Here is a 21,683-nt window from a genome sequence, read left to right on the forward strand (position 1 = left end):
CAGACATTTTAGATAGTATCACGTGCTTTAATTTTGACTTCTTTATATCGTAATTTAGAAAGTCAAAATAATGTGAAAGAAAGTCATAAATTAGTTTCAAGTTAAGGTCTGCAGTAGTATGACAAGTTGTATTCACAATGTCCTGATAGACTGTATATAAATACTATTTATCATATACAGTCTATGGTCTATGGTTGGACACTTTCATGCTAACATGCTATTAAAATAGCATTTGTCAAACATGAACATAACTTCTCACATTTGCAAACAAAGAACTTTGTTGTCTGTCCCAGTCTCCACAAATAGTCAGCAAAACAAAACACTAAATACTGCAGTCCTTAAATCATCATATAATGAGCAGTAAAAACTTGAAATTAAGTAAAATTATAAGATAGTATCTTGTATTCTGACACCAGCAGTCAGTTTCAGTTGAACATTCTGTTTCTATAGTAACCACTAGTTCCATTGTTAAATCCACCATTTTGTCAGATCTGCGACCAAACAAATATTAACAAAAAACTTGTATCTACACTGCAAATGTCTTTTTTGCATCATTATCAGTAGCTAATTTTTTTTTTTTAATTATAGCTGTTTATTTTAGTTTACTGGCCAAGCTAGCCATTAAAGTAGCTTAGCTGTCTGAGGCTAATGTTTCACTAATACAACATTCTACTTAACTGTTACTTACTGTTGGTCTAACTTTTATTCATTTTACACTTTGTACTTTTACTCTTGCGGACTCCTATTTAGGGATTTAATGTTGATCTTTCAGTTGCGATATTTTGTGTCATCCTGGTGTCAGGGACAGTGTAACTACAAAGCCAAAAAACAGTAACAACGTAATTGGTAAAAACTGAGTTAAGACCAGATTCGAACTTTTTACCTTATCATCAAAATTATTATACAATAGAAATATGTAATATGTGGGGGGAAAAGAGCATGAAACATTCAAAACTAGATAACAGAAGTTACCCATTAACTAGTTTTTATAAATCAATTCTGATTCTCCAACATCTTATAAATTGAATTTGTCATACCTCATAAATAAACCAATAGCTGAATGTTAAATCATAAGGGAGAAAAAACTAACTAGCTAGGCAAGCGCTAGCTAGCCTAGCTTGGCAGAATAGCCTCTGACTGTAGTGGAATTCACATGATTTCATGTGTTTAAACTACCTTTAAATCACATATTTTAATGTATTCAGTTTAAGATTAATTCATCAAACTAACTCATATGAATGGACGAGAGAGATGAAAAAGAAACAGGGACACGTTTTGTTTGTAGATACTACATTTTTATGTTTATCTTATAGTATCTAATTTTTTTCTGATTGGTAATCACTATCATTGGATTGGTTGTCCAGTACTGTTTTCACAGTTTCAAAATTAAAAGCCTCAACAGGCCAACAAGGCTGCATAGCTGTGCAGCAAGTTTGATATTATATCCACTCTCCAGAAAAGACTGCCAACTGAACCACTATGAATCAGCAAATGAATATGTTAATTAGCGAACGTTTTGTTATTGGCATACTTGACTTCACAAACATCTGAGAGGTAATAATATGACCTCTGTATCTTATGACAACGTTCGTTAAAGTACCTTTAAGTAAAAAGGTATTAAGTCCTTTTTCTCTTGAGCCACTGCATTTTAAAAAAAAGGATAACACATAGATAAATAACATCCAATTTATAAAATGACTTGGTTCACCAGAACAAAAATATAAATCATTATAAGTGTAAATAACCTCCACAAAACCACAGCCAGATAGTATTATTAGTTTTATAATCATTCCACAAGAGCATGTTTATTTATTAAAACTTCCCATTGTTTTTGCCCTGAAATAAAGTGCAGTTAATTAATGTGATAGTTTATTGGTCATCATAAGGAAATTAATTTACCACTTTTTCCACTTTAAAGTCAGAGGTCACCACCATTAACGGAGCAACAACCCTGCAGATGGTGGGTGATTTTCAGGGATTCGCTCCCAGACAGTTCAGCAGGGCGGATATTTGGCAACACAGGTTTGGCTGAACCTGATTCGTCAGCTAAAGGGCACTGTGTCACCAGACTCTTCCTATAAATGAATGTAAGGAGGAACAAATTAAGAATACCCTCCGCTGGCTTTGGAGGGGTAGTAGAAATTTTCATTTTCTCATTAAACACCAGCTGAGTCAGGTCACCTCATGACCAGCTGTTTTACAGAGGGATTTCCTAGATTGAGGAGCTTGTCACATGAAAGTATGCTGCCTTTTTGAAATGTATGAGTTTAAAACCTGTATTTTGCATACTGCTTACGGGTCTGTACAGTTAGGCCTTACATTAATACATGTTTTTTATATGCTTTTAGTTGCTATGTCCCAAAATGTATCTGTCCAAAGTATACTGCAAGTATATAAAGTATATAAGTATATAGTATATAAACTTAAAAACATCAAATATCTACATGAAACATATATTGCATTTAAGGAGCTGTAGTTCTCCTTGCAGGACTATTGTTTTAACTGGACCTCTAAAACCTTTACAATTGTTGATTTGAATTAATTCTGCCCTGTTTCACCTCAAGAATTTTTCATGTTTGCTTTGTTCTTCCCTCCAACAAGAGAGTATTGTGCCTCTTTAAGCCTCTAAGCCTGTGTCACTCTGTATATTATTAAATCTTCTAGCACTTTATACTAACAAGTGTGACAATTTAAACCAACAAATATTTCAACAGCTACTTTATTCAAGCAAATATGATGAAAAAGATAAACATGGTAGACAAAATATCTGAGTCAAAAAGAGGCAAAACATACAAACAGTCTATGCTGTGGGGTTATTAAAACATGTAATTTACGGATAGATACTTTACCTCAAAGTATAAATTTTAATGCAAATGTATGATCGGGAATATTTAATTGACATAAGCAAATGCTACATCTAAGTTATAACTGAAAACGCATCTATCACAGTAGACATAAAAGCGCACATCAAACTTAGAGAATACGTATATCTGAGTACTTAATTCTTTTCTCTACTAGATTTACTCAGTGTTTTCTGGCTGTGTTTCATATGACGTCTCAGCCTCTGGTTCAGGCTCCCCAACTGTGTCTGCAGGCTGTTTATGGGCTTCTGACTGGTCAGCCAAATCCTTTTTTGCATCCTCTTTTTGTTCCGAATCTGAAGATTTGGGTCCTGCAGCAGCAGCATCAATTGTAATCTCATTTTTCTGCTTCCCTGTCTCCTTACTTTTGCTCTCCTTATTGTCTTCTTCCTTTTCCACAGGGGGTGTTTTAGCTCCAGATTCTGCAAGAGAATAATCATTAGTAAACATGCAAACTCAGTCATTGCAAAATTAATACTGTATTGTCTCAGATATTACACACACGCATACACATACTTCCTTCCAGCCCGCTCACCCTTTCGCCTCTGCATTTTTGTTCCAGTGACTGTGGTTTTCATCTTTTCCTTTGGGGTGTTTGGGCCAAACACCACATTTCCTTCTGCATCAGTCCAGTACGAAGTCACCCCCAGGTCAGGTGTCCCCTCTGTGATCTCCAACTGAAAGGAGACAAATGTGAGTTAGCAAAAAAAAAAAGCGAAAAAAAAACAAAAACTTGTCTTTGTAATCAGATCAACCTTCACACCATCAGCCAAAGAATTATGCTCCACTACTTACCCAAGAAGTGCAATGAGCTCAGCCTATTAGAGTGCCAAAGTAATCCACTTGTGTACAGTGCAAATTCATTTTATATCTGTTCAACTGATATTATAGCCTTGTAACCCATTTAAATATAAGTGTGTTGCATCTCATTGTATATTTTTTTATATGATTTCTATTTGAAACACAGTGAAAGGTACTGCTGCATATCTATATCTAAAACATTAAAACCAGTAACTTGTTTTAGGGTTGTGGCTGATCGGTGTAGTATTCACTTTCTTAAAATTGGGGGAATCAAAAAAGACAGTAAATTATGCAGCAGGGGCCAAGACGCCTTGACTTTTAGTTCGTAACATGGTTAAAACTAGAAAAGAAAAAATTAAATGGACTCCCTCACTTTCCATAATGCAATCTGAGGTGGTCTTTTGCTAGACCTTCCCTGCCTGGTAAATGGCCACATCTTTGAAACTAAATGTCCCCAGTTGCACAGGCATCCTGTTATGAATTTTGTAGTCTACAGGCAGTACAGAGACTAGTAAAACGTTTTTGACATGAGGAATCTGTGGAGTGCCTCTTTAACTCTTTGTGTGCCTCAGAGCCCCTATGAAAATACTCTTGGTGTACATCCTCTATAATTTTCAGTCCTAAATAGAGACCTGGACCTGCTAATACACATGTTCTCGAACAGGAGTAGAGCAATGAGCAAATTTCACTTCCTGTCTAAGGCGTGATTGTCATGCATAATTAAGTATATAAAGTAAATAATGGAGACAAATCTTAAAGAAGAAGTTTCTGATATATTTCTACTGCATGATTGTATCATTAGATGCTGGTCACTATAGATAACAATAGGAAACAGCATTCGTTTTCTCTCAATTACATTCAGGTGAGCTTGATTTTGTTGCTATGTTAGTGCTTATCTTGACGTGAATGTCACGTTATTTTTCTTTCCAAAGCATCATCAATCAGGCGCACCTCAAGTAATAGTACTAGGACTAATATTTGGATCACACTTTGATTACAGTAGAGAGGGGTTGTCTCCATGCTGGTGGTTGATCTTCCGTGAGTCCGAATCTACAGAAATCATGTCTGGGAGTGAAAAAGGGAAGAAGCAACTGAAACGAGAGAGTGAATATAGTGAAGAGGTAAAGGGTGGAGGGTTCAAACCAAAGTGAGACAACACAAAAAAGGAGGAGGAGGAAGTGGGGAAGAACATGCTCGTTTTTATTAGTCTCATCAAGAAACAGGGGAATAGGAAGTGAAGCAATAATCAAAACTGGTTGGTATTAACAGTGATTTCAGTCTTCATTACAGTGGTATTATTATCATCGTTATGAATAAAGGAAACATCATAATCAATAATGATGGACTGTGAGGGGGATGTCGTAACAGTGGTGAATAGCATCAATAACAATGAGTAGACAGTGGGCTGACATACAGTATTCACTACAGACAGGGATTCAATGTCAGTGATGCCATGATCACGACATTTAAAGTGATGGTGAATAAAATGGAGCAAAAACTAAAACAGGCCTGAATTTAAACCTAAGGAAACGGCACATTTCATTGAAGGACCACGTTTTAGTCCATTTGCAACAAATTTTTGTAGACTTCTACTGTTTTATTTTCCAAAGCACACCAAGGGTTTAAGATCAGTTTAGGTGTTGTTAGTGCCTGTCACAGACACAGGAAGAAAAGTGTGAGGAATGGATTAAACTGTGTGTTTGTCTGCTGTAATGCTCTACAGCTGTTAGCATGTTCAGCTAACTAGCTTACTACCTACATAACCCAGCGATAAGGCAAAAGCTAAAGAGCACAGGGTATTGTTAAGAAGGTTTTGGGGTCCAGGTTATGTTTTTAAAAGCCCCTACTTACAATTAGCATATTCACTTTGTAGTATTTCCCCACTGAACACAGATCCTAGATGCATTCAAAGGTTAGAGGAAGGTTATCAGCTTTCTCCTGCTTTGTTGGATTTTTGAAAGATATAATCACCCTCTCAAGTTTTTGTGTGCTTTCAAAAATGGTTAGCAATGAAGTCCACATAATCTGTAGCAAATGGGTCAAAACATGCAAATACATCCATATGGCTTTTTAATAGACATTACAGACTAATTTCATGATTTCCTTGACTTGCATCCTATCAACACAACATGTCTTAAACTATTATCTTTGGCTTCCTCTAGTCAATGTACCTCTCTGCATGCCACAAATTTAGACAAACAAAAACTAAAATTGCACCAGTAATATTTTGAGTGGGCAGAATGTCACAAATATCTTTTTAATGTTCAGTCAGATTTGATAATATTGGACAAAATCTCTGGATTTCTCTCTGAACTGTTGGACAATTCGTGTTCAGATTTAGCACCTCTGGAGCTAATTTTATATTCTCCACAAACTCAAAACATCCTCACGCTTTTTTATTTCCTGAAACTGTCTCCAGTGTTTTTCTTTTATACATATTTACGACAAGATTTGGACCGCTTTTATTTTTTCTTGCCGGCCACCTCGTCAGGGATGAAGACACTTACGGTGAAGTCCCCGCTCTCTGTGCCGTACTTGTTCTTCACTAGGATGCTGTATTTGCCAGAGTCCGAAGTGGTCACGGCGGTGATGGTGAAACTGGCGAACTTGCCAGACCCAAACTTCAGGATGCAGTGGTCATCGGACGCGATCTCCCTGTCGTTCTTCAGCCAGGTGACCTCTGGCACCGGGTCGCCCGAAATGTTGCAGGTGAGATTGAGGGCCTGATAAAACACAACACATACATAGAATTATACATTACAGTAATTACATTTACATTAAGGCATGTAGAGTGAGCCATGATCCTGCTCAACACCCGCTGCTTCAATTATTATGATTATCATTACAATTATTATATTTAGTTTTATTGGTGTTATTAATCACTCTATTATTATAATTATTAGTTTTATTATTAGTCTCATTATTGTTATACATCTTTATGTTGTACCTGCACTGTGCTATGTTCTCTTTCCTCCCTCTTGCCGCCCCTTTTCTCCCTCTCTCTCTCTCTCTCTCTCTCTTTCTCTCTCAACCCACCTGGTCGAGGCAGACATCTGCCCACCATGAGCCGGGTTCTGTTCAAGGTTTCTACCTGTTAAAAGGGAGTTTTTCCCTGCCGCTGTCGCCAAGTGCTCGCTCATGGGGGAATGTTGTTTCTCTGTAAATATAACTATGAAGAGTACAGTCCAGACCTGCTCTATATGAAAAGTGCCCTGAGATAACCTCTGTTATGATTTGGCGCTATATAAATAAAACTGAATTGAATTGAATTGAATAGAGTGACTTTTTTCAGGACAATTTACAAGATACACATCAGTCTGTTTCCCCATAACTGTTATTGGCTGACTAATGTGCAGGCCCCGTTATTTCAACTGAGACAGTTTACCTTGCCCTCCTGGATGGTGACCACATCAGGCAGGCCTCCTGCTACTCGAGCACGGTCTGAAAGACACAATGTGTACTTTAATAATTACCATATATAAACTTTATTTTTATGACACTTTCCAATAAAATTAAAAAATAAGGAGCCCAAGTGTAAACATGTCAAAAAAAACAAAAGGAAAAACCAAAGCAAACGACCATTCTGGACTAAACACAAGTCATCGAAACTGCGAAATCTCTATGTTAAAGCTGAATGTATTTTCAATGTTTTTCGTGTTACAAATAAGGGTAAACGGTATTTTAGTCCTGATTGGTGATGGGAAATTCAATTTAATACATGAGATAAAATCTCTAGTACATAGTCTGGTTTATTATTGCTTTAAAAGTAATCAAAATGGATTTTTAAAGCAACTGAAAGCTAAAAGATTGGTTGGAAAAAATAAGAGTTATATGAAATGCGTTCTTAGTTTTAGTTACAATAAAATCATAGCCGTTGAAGCTCATATGAAACATTATATTCTTAAAATTATAATTGACAGGTCTTCATGATGATTCAACAGCTTTATCATCCAGCCTAAAAACAGTAAAACGCAAAGGATTAAAAGTGAAGCCATTGTAAACGTAGTATTACTTACTTCTCTCTGCAATAGCAGCAGCTCTGAGGAGGTAAGAAAAAGTTCAGACTTAATCTGCATGCATAGAGTACTTCTTCATGTATTTCCTCAAATCAGAAATACGTTAGATTGAAATCAGCAAGCAGCGCATCTATTTGTAACAGAACAATACAATGCTAATGGCATGTGGAGCACTAAATAAAGATAATAATATGATAGTTATCCAGTAGTTAGTAACTTACTTGAGTCTCTGGAATTCTGCAAAAGCATCGTCAAATGCTGCAAAACAAAAACAAGTGGTAAGAATCTTAGTCTTTTTTATTGGCCACGTGAGTTACACAACGATTCAGCTTGGTGGTTTTGTTTGTCTAGGATACTCTAAATGCAAAATACCACAAAACCAGAAATCCAAATGATTAAAAAAAACACAAGAAGTCTAATAAAGGTCATTAAATGTCTAAAAAACTAATTTAATCACTACAACTTTTAAAGAGGTTAGAAATATGCAGACAGTCTCACCTTTACCAGACAACTCAACAGTTCTCTTCAGGCCACCCTTTCCGTCATGGAACTCGATGGCATATTTGCCCATGTCTTTCTCTGTGGGCTCGCTGATCTGCAGCCACAGCTGCTCTCCCACCACACCACTCTTTATACGGTCAGAGAAGGAGATGGCGGAATCCCTGTCAGAGAGACAACACAGTCAACTCCGTGACATGGAAACACAGAAACATATACTGAAACGTATACAGAATACAAATGCTGTATACACACACGGCCCGATCCTGCTGCGAAGTGTATTTTTAGTATTAGACTTTAGTACTACATCAATTAAATCTTTCTCTCATAGGGCCTTGAATGAGTTACTGTAAATAAATGCTTGATCCAACCCACTTAGTACACTCACATCTAAGAATAAAGTGTATTTGGGTAAAGAATATGATTTAAGTTTTCTTATTTGTCAGGTTTAGGTCAAATAACTATGAGAGAGAGCATTATATTACAAAAAAATCTTAATTATTGTTGTTAGAGTAACGAAACATGGCTTATGTATAAATGTATTTAAAGAACTCACTTGTATTGCCATGTCACTTGGAGTAAATCGTTATAGTAGTTGACAAAGGTGTAGAGTCGGATGCCCTCATCTGTGCTTGTGATCTTCAGTGGAGTGGAGGAATTGGCTGCAAGTAAAGAAAACACCAAAAGTTAATTCAAATATTCATTTTTGGTAACAGACCAAATTTAAAATGAATCAACTGTAACATTTGGGGCCAAAATGTTTCTCCTTACCAATAAAACTGAAAACTTCATTCATCAAGTCCTTGAAACCTTGAAGAGAGCAAGATTTGACCATTTTAAGTGACATATTTACTACATTCAGTCTCTGACTCTGTGAGTGTGTCACTACTGAAGGTTACCTTGATCTGTCAGATTCAACGAGGAAGTGTCCTTCCCTCTGTCATCCTTCAGAACAACCTCATACACACCAGAATCCTTCTTTGAAATCTGACAGAAAAAGCAGTAGACTCAAAGTCAGTCGTAAACAACACTGACCATCACCAAGATTTTGTAAAGGAATATGATATGTATTCATCTGAAAAGGCAAGCTTTTCTTTTCTGCTATGGTTGCTGCAGAAAACACATATATGACGCAAAGGCAAAAAAGCCAACAGACAAATAGACAAACAAACATCGATTTAAAAAAACATTCTCAGGCAAAACCAGAAGCGGCCGTTGGCCCATGATGACAACAGAAAACTGATCCCAACTTTTAGTCTTCTCCAGATTAGGTCGTCGGCATAGTCTGCTGTTTCTGCAGGGGGGTCACGCTGAAATGGGACACATGTGACATCATGTTTATATGTTACATTGACCTGGAAGTAGGGCATGCCACTGTACGCCACTCGGACAGACGTTTAGAGACAATACAGTGAGATGGGAGTGAGTTATGAGATACAGAATGAAGACAGGGTTTAAATAAAATCTGAGAGAACAGAGCTGATTAAAACAGAGAAGATGACAGAAGAGTTAGAGAAGGAAAGTGGTAACTACGTCCTAAAATTTAGTGTGAATTAATTTAATGGTATTGTTAGGTCTTATAATTTGATATGTTAAATATATTTTAAAAAGGGTTAATGCTGATGTTCCCAAGGGAAATTGGTTAAAAAAAACAAAAAAAACAAAAAAAACTTTTAACAGCTCCCTTAAAAAATGTTTTAACTTACTTCCTCTTACTCAAAGACCATATCTTGTGGATCAATATTCAGGTGAGTGAAGCCCATAACATGTGAAGGGTCCATATATTTTTGGAGTAAAGACATAAACAGAGCTGTGCAAGGATTCCACCATTTACAGTCATATATGCAAATGAATTCAGTGACAATTATACAGTACAGAAATATACAGATATATATATATATATACACACACACACACAGACATCAATTCACACTTCACATAGGTGTCTTTTCTCATATTCTTACCTGAGCTATTTCCAGTTTCAGCACTCCCTCGGTGAAGCCCAGATGCTCGTCTGCTTTGATCTCACGTCCGTCTTTGTACCACAGCGCAGAGGTCTCCTTCTTCATGTTGCCTACCTGAAATGCGACACAACAGGAGAATGTGAAAAAGTTTAGACACTCCGAGCGTTTCTTTAAAAGAGTGCGGCAGGGACAATCTTGAAAGTTCTGTCTCACCTTGCATTTCAGCACAACACAGCACTCTGGGGTCACCTCATAACTCAAATACTCAATAAAGTGAGGACCTGGAACAAACATGGCAGTTATAAAAATGGAAATCATAACATACAATGCAAATATTGGTCAACAGTAATTCCTGCAGAGCTGAAACGTTGAAATGGTTTCTCAATTAGTCGATCAACAGAAAATTAACTGTCAAGTATTCTGATACTCGGGTTAATTATTCGAGTCATTTTTTAAGATTAAATGGCAAACATTTGCTTGTTCCAGCTTTTCCGGTGTGAGAATGTTCTGCTTTTCTCTTTATATCATTGTAAAGTGAATATTTTTGGGTTGTGGACCGTTGGTTGGACAAAATAAGACATTTAAGGATGTCACCTTGGACTCTGGGATGCTTTGATGGACATTTTTTGCTGTTTTCTCACATATTACAGACAGAAAAACTAATTGTTTAATCAAGAGAATAATCAGCAGATTAAATGATAATGAAAATGATCATTTTAGTTCGTTGCAGCTCTAATTTCCAGTAACTTAGTGTCCCATACCTTGCTTTCTGAACCATTCCTTCCTCTGGAACTCTGATTCCTTCTGCAGCCCCTTGAACACTGCCAATAAAGAGTTTACAACATTAAGATTTTACGGTTCAAAACGACACTTGATCTATCCTAATCTAACTACAAATTCTAAGCATGTGATACTTGTTTGGTTACTCTTAAATTATACGGTGACATGAAAGTAGTTTGGGTAGTTTTAGTTGTTTTACAATGGGCTTTCTTAGATGTTTTTACTGCCCTCCAGTGTCCAGAGCTGAGAGTTGCTGAGTTGAGCTCTCCATTACTGCCTACTACACATAGTAGGCCCAACAGGTTTTGAAAGGCTGATATAATACTGATATTTATGTGCTGAAGCTGCCAACAACTGATATCTTGCAGCCCTTTTAACAATTTCATTTTTATGCCAAAAAGTGAGCAAGGATCCACTGATTTCCCTTAGATTTTGGCCTCTGAAGTAGTATTTTAAGTATTGTAAGGCACTAAATTCTCAGGATATTTTATGTGGCCGAACATACCGTCTCCGATCAGTACCAAGCTGGACTGGTTGGTTGCTTTCCCATCCTGCATCTGGAAGGTGAAGGTGCCCTCATCTGCCGGGGTCAGAGACTCCATGATCATCTCAATTATGCCGGTGTTCTTGTCAAAGTTCATCTTATATTTCTGCAAAACAAGGATGACAACTTCTGAATCTTTTGGTTAACATTTTCAATCTCACCTACCTACATAAGACAAAAAAAAAAAAACATAATGATTGTAAATTACTTATGACTCATTTCGTTTGTTTCTTACTGACCTCCCCCTGAGAGAGAACATTATCATTGAACACGTAATCGACTTTGCCATTAGCTGATATCTTCTCTGCCTGCAGCCAAAAACGAACTCTGCCTTTCTCCAGCAACTCCACAGCCAACTCTGACTTCAGGGGTATAACTAGTTTGAAGGGGGGTAACGAAGAAAGAGTGAGTGCCGGGTCAAAGAAAACCAGTCCACTCCGTGACACACTTAAAAACTGCAGTGACAGGATTTGAGGCTGATACACTCACTGGGGAATTTGTGGTCGTGACTGATCTCCAGCAGCCTCTTCAACTCTGACAAAGAGCGGAGGAGGAGATTCATAAACAGAGGATTAAAAAAAAAAGCAAACACTGAAGCCATTTATTACATTAACTTCTGGAAACATGTACCTACCTTCCTCAGAGAGATTGTAGCTGGATGACACACCATCAGTGTGGGTGACAAGACAGGAGTAAATGCCAATGTCCTCCTCCCCAGGAGTGTTAAAAACAGCTTTGGACCTGCAAGAAAACTCAGTATTATAATCATAAAAATGAATGAATGATGGTGAGTCAATCAAAGAAGCTCATCTACTAATTTTGACGTCTCTCACTTGTTTCCCTTGGTCTCCATAGACAAGCGAGAGACATCTGTGATTTCCTCATAATTCTTGGACCACACAAATTTGGAGTCAGGGGTCAGGTCACAGCATTCAAAGTTCAGGGAGATAACACCGTCATCATCAACATCCACAACTATCTCCTTGGTGCCTGAAACACAGAGAAGGTAAAGGGAGTCCTTGAGATGAAGTTAGACCGTGGTAATTTGCAAGACGCTCGTCGTTATCACACTCATTTCATCGGGCTGCCTTTTTTTTTTACCTGGTTTGGTCAGAGCTGGGACTGGCTCTGTCACATCTGAGGTTTTTCCAACACCGGCTTTATTCTGAGCGCGAACACGGAAGACATATACCTCTCCTTCCTTCAGATTCTTAATCTGTAATATGAAAGAAAAAAACCCTATTACACGCCAGCTGCGGACACATGTGAAAATGAATGCGAAAAGGACTCCAGATGATAGCGACCTTAATGTAAGGCTTCTCCGTAGCCTTGTTGTTGACTCCTCTCCACGCCTCCTCTGGTGCATCCGCTTCCTTGATGTCAACGTAGAACCCGTTGACCGGATCACGGCCCTGGTACACAGGTGGTTTCCACAGCAACGCCAGAGAGTCGCTTCGCACTTCTCTTATCTGCAGGTCATGAGGAGGTCCTGTGGTCCAAAACAGACAGTCAGAAATACATTGGAAATACACATTTAAAACCTGCAGATCAGTACGTTTGATTGTGTTTTACTAATGTTAAAGGGATCCACAAATACCTTATAGGTGCTGGAAAACTTTTTATGTAAACATAAAAAGTTCCCTGTTATTCTTTTATTTCATGTGGACAAGAGTGACATAATGACAGGTAAAGGTGAGGATATTAACACACCTGTCATCTGGACAATTATGGATCGTCACAATATCATTGCCAAATCAGATAATGTGCTGAGTCTTTGGCTCATTAGATCCCCTATACTTATGCAATTGTGAGAGGTGTGGCTTCAAATCCATTGAATCTAAACTCGACTAAGTAATAATAAAAAAAAAAAGACCTGCAAATGGACTTTTACTTTAACACCAGTGACTTGTGACGTCCCCTGGACTTTAGCCTCCTCACTTAGAATGATGTGATACCCTCCCAAGCTCAAAGAAATGCACATAAATTTTTATTTAAAATGATGTTATATTAAAATATGCATTCATTTTAATGAACAGATGGACTTTATACAACACCAGCCAATGATGCTGTGCAAACAGGAGTAAAAGGTTTGTTCAGGACTTGAAACACAAAGTTAAGGACTTGACCTTGACCATGGTCTTCATAGCCAAGACTTGGCACATACCTGTGACTTGTAAAAAAAATGACTTTGTCCCACCTCTGATTGTAGGTAGCAACATTATATTAAAGTACTTTGTATGTTTTCTATTAAATTACTTAAATATAAAATTAATGTAACAGTTACATTTGGATTATGTGATCATCCTTAAAAAGGGCACTCTAGCTATTCATTATTGTACTATTGTACTTCCATAAAGTTCTGGGATTTGAAGTGACACATACAAAAAGAATAAAAATCAATGCAACAGAGGCTGACATTATGTATAAAATCAGTGGAGGGCCTCTTCCATAGATGGAGACATACCTCAGCTCTGGTAATGTTCTAAAAAAGGGCTTTCTGTCCATGAAAACATTCTCTCAGGAGGTGAAACAGTTGGTCAAACTAACCTGGTACAGCAATGGTCCACTCCTCACACAGGAAGGTTTCACTGGGCAGTGACGGGATGCCAACACCTGCCATGTTGGCTGCTCGCACCTGAAACTGGTACTTCCTGTTCTCCTTCAAGTCAGACACCTGAAGACAAAACCTTTGCTTGAAATGGTCTTATTTATATTTAAAACCCGTATCAACTCTAGTTTTGGGTTGAGTACCATATTTCATATCTACTCACTCTGTAGGCCCTCTCACTGACAGCCTTGATGTTGGCCTCGTGCCACTTCCCCGGCACGCCATCGATGACCTCACGGTAATCCACAAAGTAGCCGGTGATGTCAGCCCCGCCAATGAAGGTTGGCTGTTTCCAGGCAAGCACCATGGAGTCGCGCACACACTCCAGGATGGTGATGCCATAGGGTGGAGCAGGGGAGGCTGAGATGACGGAAGACTCAAATTAACACCACAGTGCCTCAGTAGGGGAACCGGTTGATGTAATGGAAAACTGAAGCACTGCAATGAGGCGATACTTTTAAACTTCCTTTCACACCCAGCTGCTCTCATATTTTTTTAAATCCTTGATTTTACAAATTCCTATAGAAGTGTATTTCAAGAGTTTATTGTAGCTTTTTAGATGCTGTTCAGCTTCATTGTCCCATTATTGAAAATGTATCTGTTTACAACAAGTATTGGCAATACTACAGCTCACTTTCTTCCATGGCCAAAAAATTACTGAACTCACCATTGTCAAACCCACAACATAATTGTACATTTAACCTTTCAAATCTGGTTTCTGTGTCGTGATTTATAGGAATCATTTGAGATTTGGGAAGTATGCTTGCTATCTTTCTTGCCAAGAGTTAGATGAGAAGTTTGATACCACGTTTATACTTTACCACGTGTGCTAAATATGAAGCTACAGCGTAGAATAAGGACTGGAAACAGGGTGAAACCGCTAACCTGGCTCTGTCTAGAGGTAACAAAATCCACCTAACGGCACCTCTAATAACTCACTAATGAACACATTGTACAAAATACATCTAAAAACCAGATAGGCAACCAGCAACGCCTCCAGGAGGTGACTACATTTGGCTAATAAAATGACCCCTTAAACCACAACTTGTCATATTCACATTTAGATATTATTCAAATAAAATAGTATAACGTTAATTATTAAGCTTTACATGTGCTGATGTTACCATTGGAATAAGCCAACCCAATTGTTTCTCCCTTCTTCCAGTCTTTAGCTAAGCTAAGCTAAGCTAACCGGCTGCTCGCAGTACCTTCATATTTAATGAACAGACAAGAGAGTGGTATTAATCTTCTCAGCTAATTCTCAGCAAGAAAGCAAATAAGCTTATGTCCCAAAATGACAAACTATTCCTTTATACTCTTACTTAGAAAGGTTAAAAATGTCATATATTACATAGCAAAGGACGCTGATTTCCGAGTCTGGGTGAAGGAGTGACTGTGCAGAAGGTCTCTCCAAAAGCAGAATCATGTAACATGGTTATAATAAATTAGCCTGTCATACACAAATAGTCACGTGAACTTGATCCCCTCCTCTATTTACGGGCGAGAAGTTGGTCGAAGTGTCCTAGGGGTCAAGGTCTGAAGTACACAGTCTGCTACCAAAAAGGTCTCAGATCCCAAGTGTCCTAGTCTTTTGTTTGTTGGATGACCCACTTCTCAAGTACATTGTGTGATTAGCTGGCTCCTGCCATGACATAGGCTACTTCTGTGTGAGTTTGTGTGTTAAAGTGCTCTGTGTACTCAGAGTGGTGGCAGCTCCTGAGGTGCCAGGTAAGTGACACCAGGCCACTGAGCATGGAAAGTGGTAGCCAGCAAAACTACTGACAAGCGTGACTGTGTTGTTGAGTTAAATTTTGCTGGTGTTTTGCAATGACTTACCTTTTATGAGAAGAATACCAGTAGAGCACTTCACCTCCTCTTTATTGATTATTTTAGGTCAAATGCCTGTTAATTTGAAAGTCTTGTCTGATATAACATGGGAAATTGTTCTCTTTTTACTTGGAAAGTCAGGGTAGAATATATAAATGGATCCTGAGCGGGGAAATGGTGCTGTATTTTGTGGTTTTTGTTGGAGATTTGAAAAAAAAGGGTTTCCATCTGCTCACCTGTCGACTCTCTCCTTGGCCTCGCTGTTTCCCGATTAGCAGAGGCACTAACAGAGAACTTACATGCCTGCCCGGCCTCAGGCTCATTGGCTGTCTCTACAGCCTGATCCTGAACCTCAGCAGTGACTGGGTCTAAGTGTGCAGCTGTGACTATGTCAGTGGGTGAGTTAGAAACTGAGCCTGACACGGACTCTGGGACCAGGTCTTTTGCCAGGTCAGGGGCACAGGACAAACTGCCTCTCTTGCCCGCCTTGTTTTTACTCTCCACGGGGTTGGGCTCTGTGAGGCCTGAGCTAGCAGCCCCGGCCCCCTCCCTGGCTTCAGTGTCAGCCTGAGCTTTTTTATTGCACTTTTGCATAGTGTCAGGGAGGAACTGGACAGTTTCATGCGTGCCCGTCCAGCGTGGCCTGTGCCCGGTTAGTTGGCCCACGTTACCCCCCGGCCCCATCTCCGGCAACACACCATGAGGGATGCCGCCCCCTACAGGAGTTAGCAGAGAAAAGCAGAAGAGGCATTTTTAAACAGGCAAAAGATCCATTCACAAGTCACAGCTCTTATTTCAATCACACAACATTGAGAGAGCAAAAAGAAGAAACAGGCATAAACCCAAAAAAGCAATATTCATTACATCAGCCTATCAAATTCATTAAAATGTCTTCATCCGACTGGGAGAGAAAAATGAAGACAAGATGACCAGCAAGTGACATCCACGTGAGGAGGCGGGTAGGCTTCATTTGGGATTATGAGAACATGCAGGTGGATGCAGGCTTTTTCATCCAATCCTCATTGAAAAAAAACACCTAACGTTAGCGACAATGCCAATGGATTTCATCACCTCTTAGATTTCCACTGAAAAAGATTCCACTGAATCCTGTAGCACAACATGATCTAATTCATATGAAGTAGCGTTATTGGTTTTAGCTGTTCTTTGTTAACTTTTTTCTCCCGATGTTAAAAACTTTGAGCCGTAACTTTTCTTGAAAGAAAGGATCTATGTTCTGTGAATAAAGTTTATTTATTATTATTAGTAGTAAAACAGCTCGTTGCATTCTCTGTAATTAAACACAGAAGAAATTATTGTGTTTCCTGAGAAAATTACCATTACAGTACAGTATAGAGTACTCTAAACTGTGCTGTAAACTGTATACAGCACAGCATACAATCTGCTTGTGTGACTGTGGAGTGATATACATCGGCATTCTTACTAAGTGAGTTTCACAAGGGAAAACAGAGCATGCTGCTCAGCACAAAGCTGGCCAATGAATGAGTGACATCCAAAGCTGTGTTAGTTGTGATGCAAAGAGAATTTAGGGGATGAAGGCAGGAGAAAGAGCAGAAAGAGCATCTCTGGCAATTACTACAAAAGTAGTTTTATTCTGTTTTGTATAGTAGGCTATGCGTTAGGGCTGGGCTTCAATTCAATATTATCATTTATCTACTTTAGCTCAGTCGAGAGGCTCGACCCTTTTATGTTGTGTAGGTGAACATATGTGCAAGAAGAAGAAAAATAAAGGAAAGAATTAAGCGCTATGTGCTAGGACCTGCCTTTTTAGTATATTCAGACAAACCTCAAACCAAAACTACGGAGAGCATTACATTAAAAATAAAAGGTACTTTTACAAAATTTATATTAAACTTTTGCCAAAGAGCTATACAACCAAATAATATTTTCCAATAGGAAAAAAGTCTCAACCTAGTTGCACTGAAATGAACTGAAATTATATTAAAATTTGTCAGTCATCAGTTATAACTCAGTTGACTACATTCAGTGTCCTGTCGGGCTCAAGTGTACAAAAATAGCCCAAAAAAACCCAGGCTGCCCAATGCAATTTTAATCTGCCCAGTCACATAAAAAGTAGGCCAGTCTGGCAGCACTACATATATATATGATTTGCAGTAAGTGTTATGGGTCTGTGTGTATTTTTAACTCAGATTTCATAAATAATTTAGCCTCTAGTCATTAATATTCAGTTAACTGTCCAAAAGAACAACACTGCTGCGAGGTTAGCTGCTAGGAGAGATGTTATGGCAGAGAAAGTCAGTGCAGTTTAAGGGTACCGGTGGGGTGGGAGAGGTGTATGTGTTGATACCTTTAGCACCATGTGGGGTTGCCGACACGTTTTGTGCCCAGGATAGGTGATGATAATGGTGGGGGTGGTGGTGGTGTGGGGGTGGTGGTGGTGTGTGACATGCGGCTGGTTTGTAACAACCGCTGAATTGGATCGCACTGACCCAAATTAGAGGAAAGCTACAAGTCCTGACCCCCCCGTGTGACATGCGGCTGTTTTGTAACAACGGCTGAATTGATCGACACAAATTAATTAGAGGAGAAGTCTACAAGTCCCTCAGGCTGTGCAGGAAGGAGGAGAGGTGGTGGTGTTGGTGGTGGTGGTGGGGGGGAAGGGGGGTTGGTGGGGCACACAACAGTGAAGAATAACGTGACAGGGTGACAGAGTGGGACCACGGTGGAGTATAGATGCTGATGATAAAAACAGCTGAAGACATGTCTCAAGAGAACAACAGCAGCCTACAACCTAATTTATGTTAAAATACCAAGAAAATGCTAATTCTTGTATGATTTTTCAAATGTTTTTCTTCCAAAAATTAAGCTATACTTTATAATACAATTATACTCTTAGAACCAATACTTTCACTACTCATCAGTCTGTGATGTTTAGTGCATTCCAGGAGTCACTTTGTGGTTAAATTTCCTCTTTTGAGTCATCTCACATTGTTTAAACCTTTCTCAACCACTTCTACTTCAGGTTTCAGATTCTGTTTTTATTTATTTATTTATTTTCCAGAAAAGATTTTGGCACTCTCCAAAAAATGGGTATCTTTTTGATTTGACTTTGGACTGTTCCATGCAGGTGGATATTTTGATAGTAATACCATACTATTATTTACTATTACTACTATTATATACTATACCATTATTTTTGGCTGAATTGCATTCTATAAAATCTAGTGAAAATGTTCTAATGAACATCTGTTGCATCTGCAGTGATTATTTCCCCTGTATGATTGTTAAAAGCGTAAAAGGGCCTAGAAAGAAGCCCTTTGTTTTTGTGATTCTGAAAGACTGATATTAAAAAGTGATCTCTACTGTTAGCATCACAGATAGCTTAAATTTTTCTTGTAGCGCTAAATATCACAGAAATATCCCAACATAATGTTGTCTGTGTTAATCCATGGAAGCTTACAAAAATATACACTATCGGCAAAATGGACTCAGAAATGCAAGCTACAACACCAACAGTTGTTTGTTTGTTTTTTTTTTAATATTATGTAAGTGATTCAAAGCTGATTTTTCCTTTAAGCCATAAATGTATATAGACAGATAACATGATAAACTGCAATTCTCCTACATTAGCTTCTTATTTAGATGTACCTTATGAACCCTCCATCTCACTCACCAATAGCAGCCTTCACCTCCACAGGCTCAGACTCCTGGGAGAACTGGCTGAGCCCTGCAGCGTTCACTGCCCTCACCCTGAGCACGTACTTCTCTCCTGTCACCAGACCGTGGCAGATGAACCTGTAAATATGTTTGAACAACTGTGATGGCGGCAATACATTTCTATAAGATTAGCCTATAGCCTGTAAAACCCATTGTCAAAAATATGAGGTGTAATTTTACCTGCTACCCTTTACAGGCTTGTTGTTGCATGGCTCCCACTCGTTGCTGCCCACAACACTCGCCTCAATGTAGTATCCGACCAACTCTTTGGCATCTCGGGACGCTTCCCAAGACACAACAACTGATGTGTCTGTGTTCCTAGTGGGAACAACTTTGCCTGGGGCAGATGGGATATCTGTGGACCAGAACAATGTACATTTTAGGGTCATCAACTGAGAGTGGAACTGGGCTGATTTTAGTGATACATGTGTGTATGTTTGTGTGCTTTCTCACCAAGCTTGTCGCCAACTGTGGTGGCCTCAGTCGGGTCAGAGGGTTCACCGACACCGGCAGAGTTGCAGCACCGGACACGGAAGCTGTAGGACTTCCCTTCGGCGAGATCAAACAATGCAAAGCGAGGAGACTTGACTGGGATCTCTGTGTTCACCCTCTGCCAGCTGTCTGTGCCTGAGACACACTGACAAGCAAGGATACAAGGGTCAAACTCCCACATACATACAAGGGCTTGTAACAATTTTTGTGGCTTAGACTTTTCAGTGTGGTTTTTTCTTTAAAAGGTAGCATCTAAGAGTGTGTTGTCTTTAACAAGATATAATTCACCTTTTCCACATAGTACATGACACCCTCCAGGCCTTTCTCGCCAGGTGGCTTCCAGCTCAGCACCACGTAGTTCTTGGTTGCCTCTGTCACCTCTAGTTCAAGAGGTCTGCCAGGAACAACGCCCTCTGATGGTCAAATGATAATGGATACTATAACACAGCAGCGGGGCAGCAGAAAAACTGGCAAACCCAGCCTTCGTGTCACTTGGTTTCATGGAGAATATGAATTATATAAAAATTAGATTTCTTACCTGCAGGCTCCTCCTCTGTGACAATGATTTGGCCGGTCCAGGGAGCAGAAGTACCTGATAGCAGATACATCATCATCATGTAAAAGTTAAAAAATTTTTTTTTTAATGTTTTATATTTTTAATATTTTGTTCCATTGTTTTTAATTGGTACAGAGTTTTATTTTTTATAATGGTAGTAGTAAAGATTTTAGAACATTAAAAAATGAGCCACGAGACCCTTTCTTCAGTAAGATGAAAATCATTCATTTAATAACATTCCTGAACAATTAAACTGAATTTTAAAAAAATCTGCAAAATCTTTTTTTTTTACAATTTCATCACCATTTTAAGGAACTGTTGTGTACTGATATCATTGTATCAGACAACAAATACCCTTTTGTCAACCCTATCTTACTGCTGTTATTCCACTATTTTACCTCTAGGAGATAACAAAGCTCTTTAAATATGGATAGGAGTATGGTAAGGGTGTGTTTGACCAGACATACAGTTCGATTGTACCTCTCATACGGGCGCGGTCAGCTGGGTCCATGGCAGCCACTGGTTCAGACACTCTGGATGGGCGACTCATGCCGCTCTTGTTGACAGCACGCACGCGGAAGATGTAAGAACGGCCTTCCACCAAGCCGGTCACAGGGAAACGGGCAAACTTGACTGGAGTGTCATTGCACTGGATCCAGTGGGTGGTTCCAACCTCACACCTGTACACAAATAACAATTTAAATCATACATATTTAAGTGTTTTTTTTTTTTTTTTAACACATTTCAAATACTTCCCCTTCTTGGACCAGAGTATGTAAAGGAAGTGCTAACGGAAACAAAAGGGTGGATTTGATAAATATCGCTCCTAGTGTTGCTCTAGTGTTTGGTGTCTGGTGTTCACTGGTATCACCATCACTGTGTTGTCTTTTTCCTTTGACCTTTTTTTTTTTTTTTTTAGGAACAATCTAGCAAGTATGAAACCTTTTATAATCTTTGTGCATAAATTGAAAACTTAAAGAAGCCAAGTGTCACAGACTAGTACTTGAAAACTTTGATTCTCCCCTTTCCCTTAATTCTTT

The 21,683-nt window shown here is 38.8% G+C and overlaps 1 protein-coding gene across 3 annotated transcripts in view; it reads right to left on the bottom strand.

Annotated features, from left to right (window-relative positions):
• Positions 1-2,703: 2,703 nt before the first annotated feature.
• myom1b (myomesin 1b) overlaps positions 2,704-21,683 on the bottom strand; it is a 30,656-nt gene continuing 11,676 nt past the window's right edge. For all 3 annotated transcript variants that reach the window (XM_040126548.1, XM_040126547.1, XM_040126549.1), the window contains 29 exons: positions 21,124-21,323; positions 20,626-20,679; positions 20,376-20,500; positions 20,049-20,232; positions 19,776-19,950; positions 19,552-19,673; positions 16,598-16,615; positions 14,236-14,432; positions 14,012-14,138; positions 12,769-12,953; positions 12,566-12,680; positions 12,298-12,454; positions 12,099-12,205; positions 11,954-11,998; positions 11,704-11,840; positions 11,426-11,570; positions 10,902-10,961; positions 10,354-10,421; positions 10,141-10,254; positions 9,076-9,163; positions 8,948-8,986; positions 8,733-8,838; positions 8,177-8,340; positions 7,900-7,936; positions 7,679-7,701; positions 7,048-7,103; positions 6,170-6,385; positions 3,397-3,538; positions 2,704-3,283 (listed from right to left, as the gene is read on the bottom strand). In XM_040126548.1, the coding sequence (XP_039982482.1) occupies positions 3,021-3,283; positions 3,397-3,538; positions 6,170-6,385; positions 7,048-7,103; positions 7,679-7,701; positions 7,900-7,936; positions 8,177-8,340; positions 8,733-8,838; positions 8,948-8,986; positions 9,076-9,163; positions 10,141-10,254; positions 10,354-10,421; positions 10,902-10,961; positions 11,426-11,570; positions 11,704-11,840; positions 11,954-11,998; positions 12,099-12,205; positions 12,298-12,454; positions 12,566-12,680; positions 12,769-12,953; positions 14,012-14,138; positions 14,236-14,432; positions 16,598-16,615; positions 19,552-19,673; positions 19,776-19,950; positions 20,049-20,232; positions 20,376-20,500; positions 20,626-20,679; positions 21,124-21,323 (3,469 nt within the window). In that variant the 3' untranslated portion in view covers positions 2,704-3,020. The remainder of the gene's footprint in view (positions 3,284-3,396; positions 3,539-6,169; positions 6,386-7,047; positions 7,104-7,678; positions 7,702-7,899; positions 7,937-8,176; positions 8,341-8,732; positions 8,839-8,947; positions 8,987-9,075; positions 9,164-10,140; positions 10,255-10,353; positions 10,422-10,901; positions 10,962-11,425; positions 11,571-11,703; positions 11,841-11,953; positions 11,999-12,098; positions 12,206-12,297; positions 12,455-12,565; positions 12,681-12,768; positions 12,954-14,011; positions 14,139-14,235; positions 14,433-16,597; positions 16,616-19,551; positions 19,674-19,775; positions 19,951-20,048; positions 20,233-20,375; positions 20,501-20,625; positions 20,680-21,123; positions 21,324-21,683) is intronic.

Source organism: Xiphias gladius, chromosome 5, assembly GCF_016859285.1.
Source record: "Xiphias gladius isolate SHS-SW01 ecotype Sanya breed wild chromosome 5, ASM1685928v1, whole genome shotgun sequence".
Taxonomy (NCBI): domain Eukaryota; kingdom Metazoa; phylum Chordata; class Actinopteri; order Istiophoriformes; family Xiphiidae; genus Xiphias; species Xiphias gladius.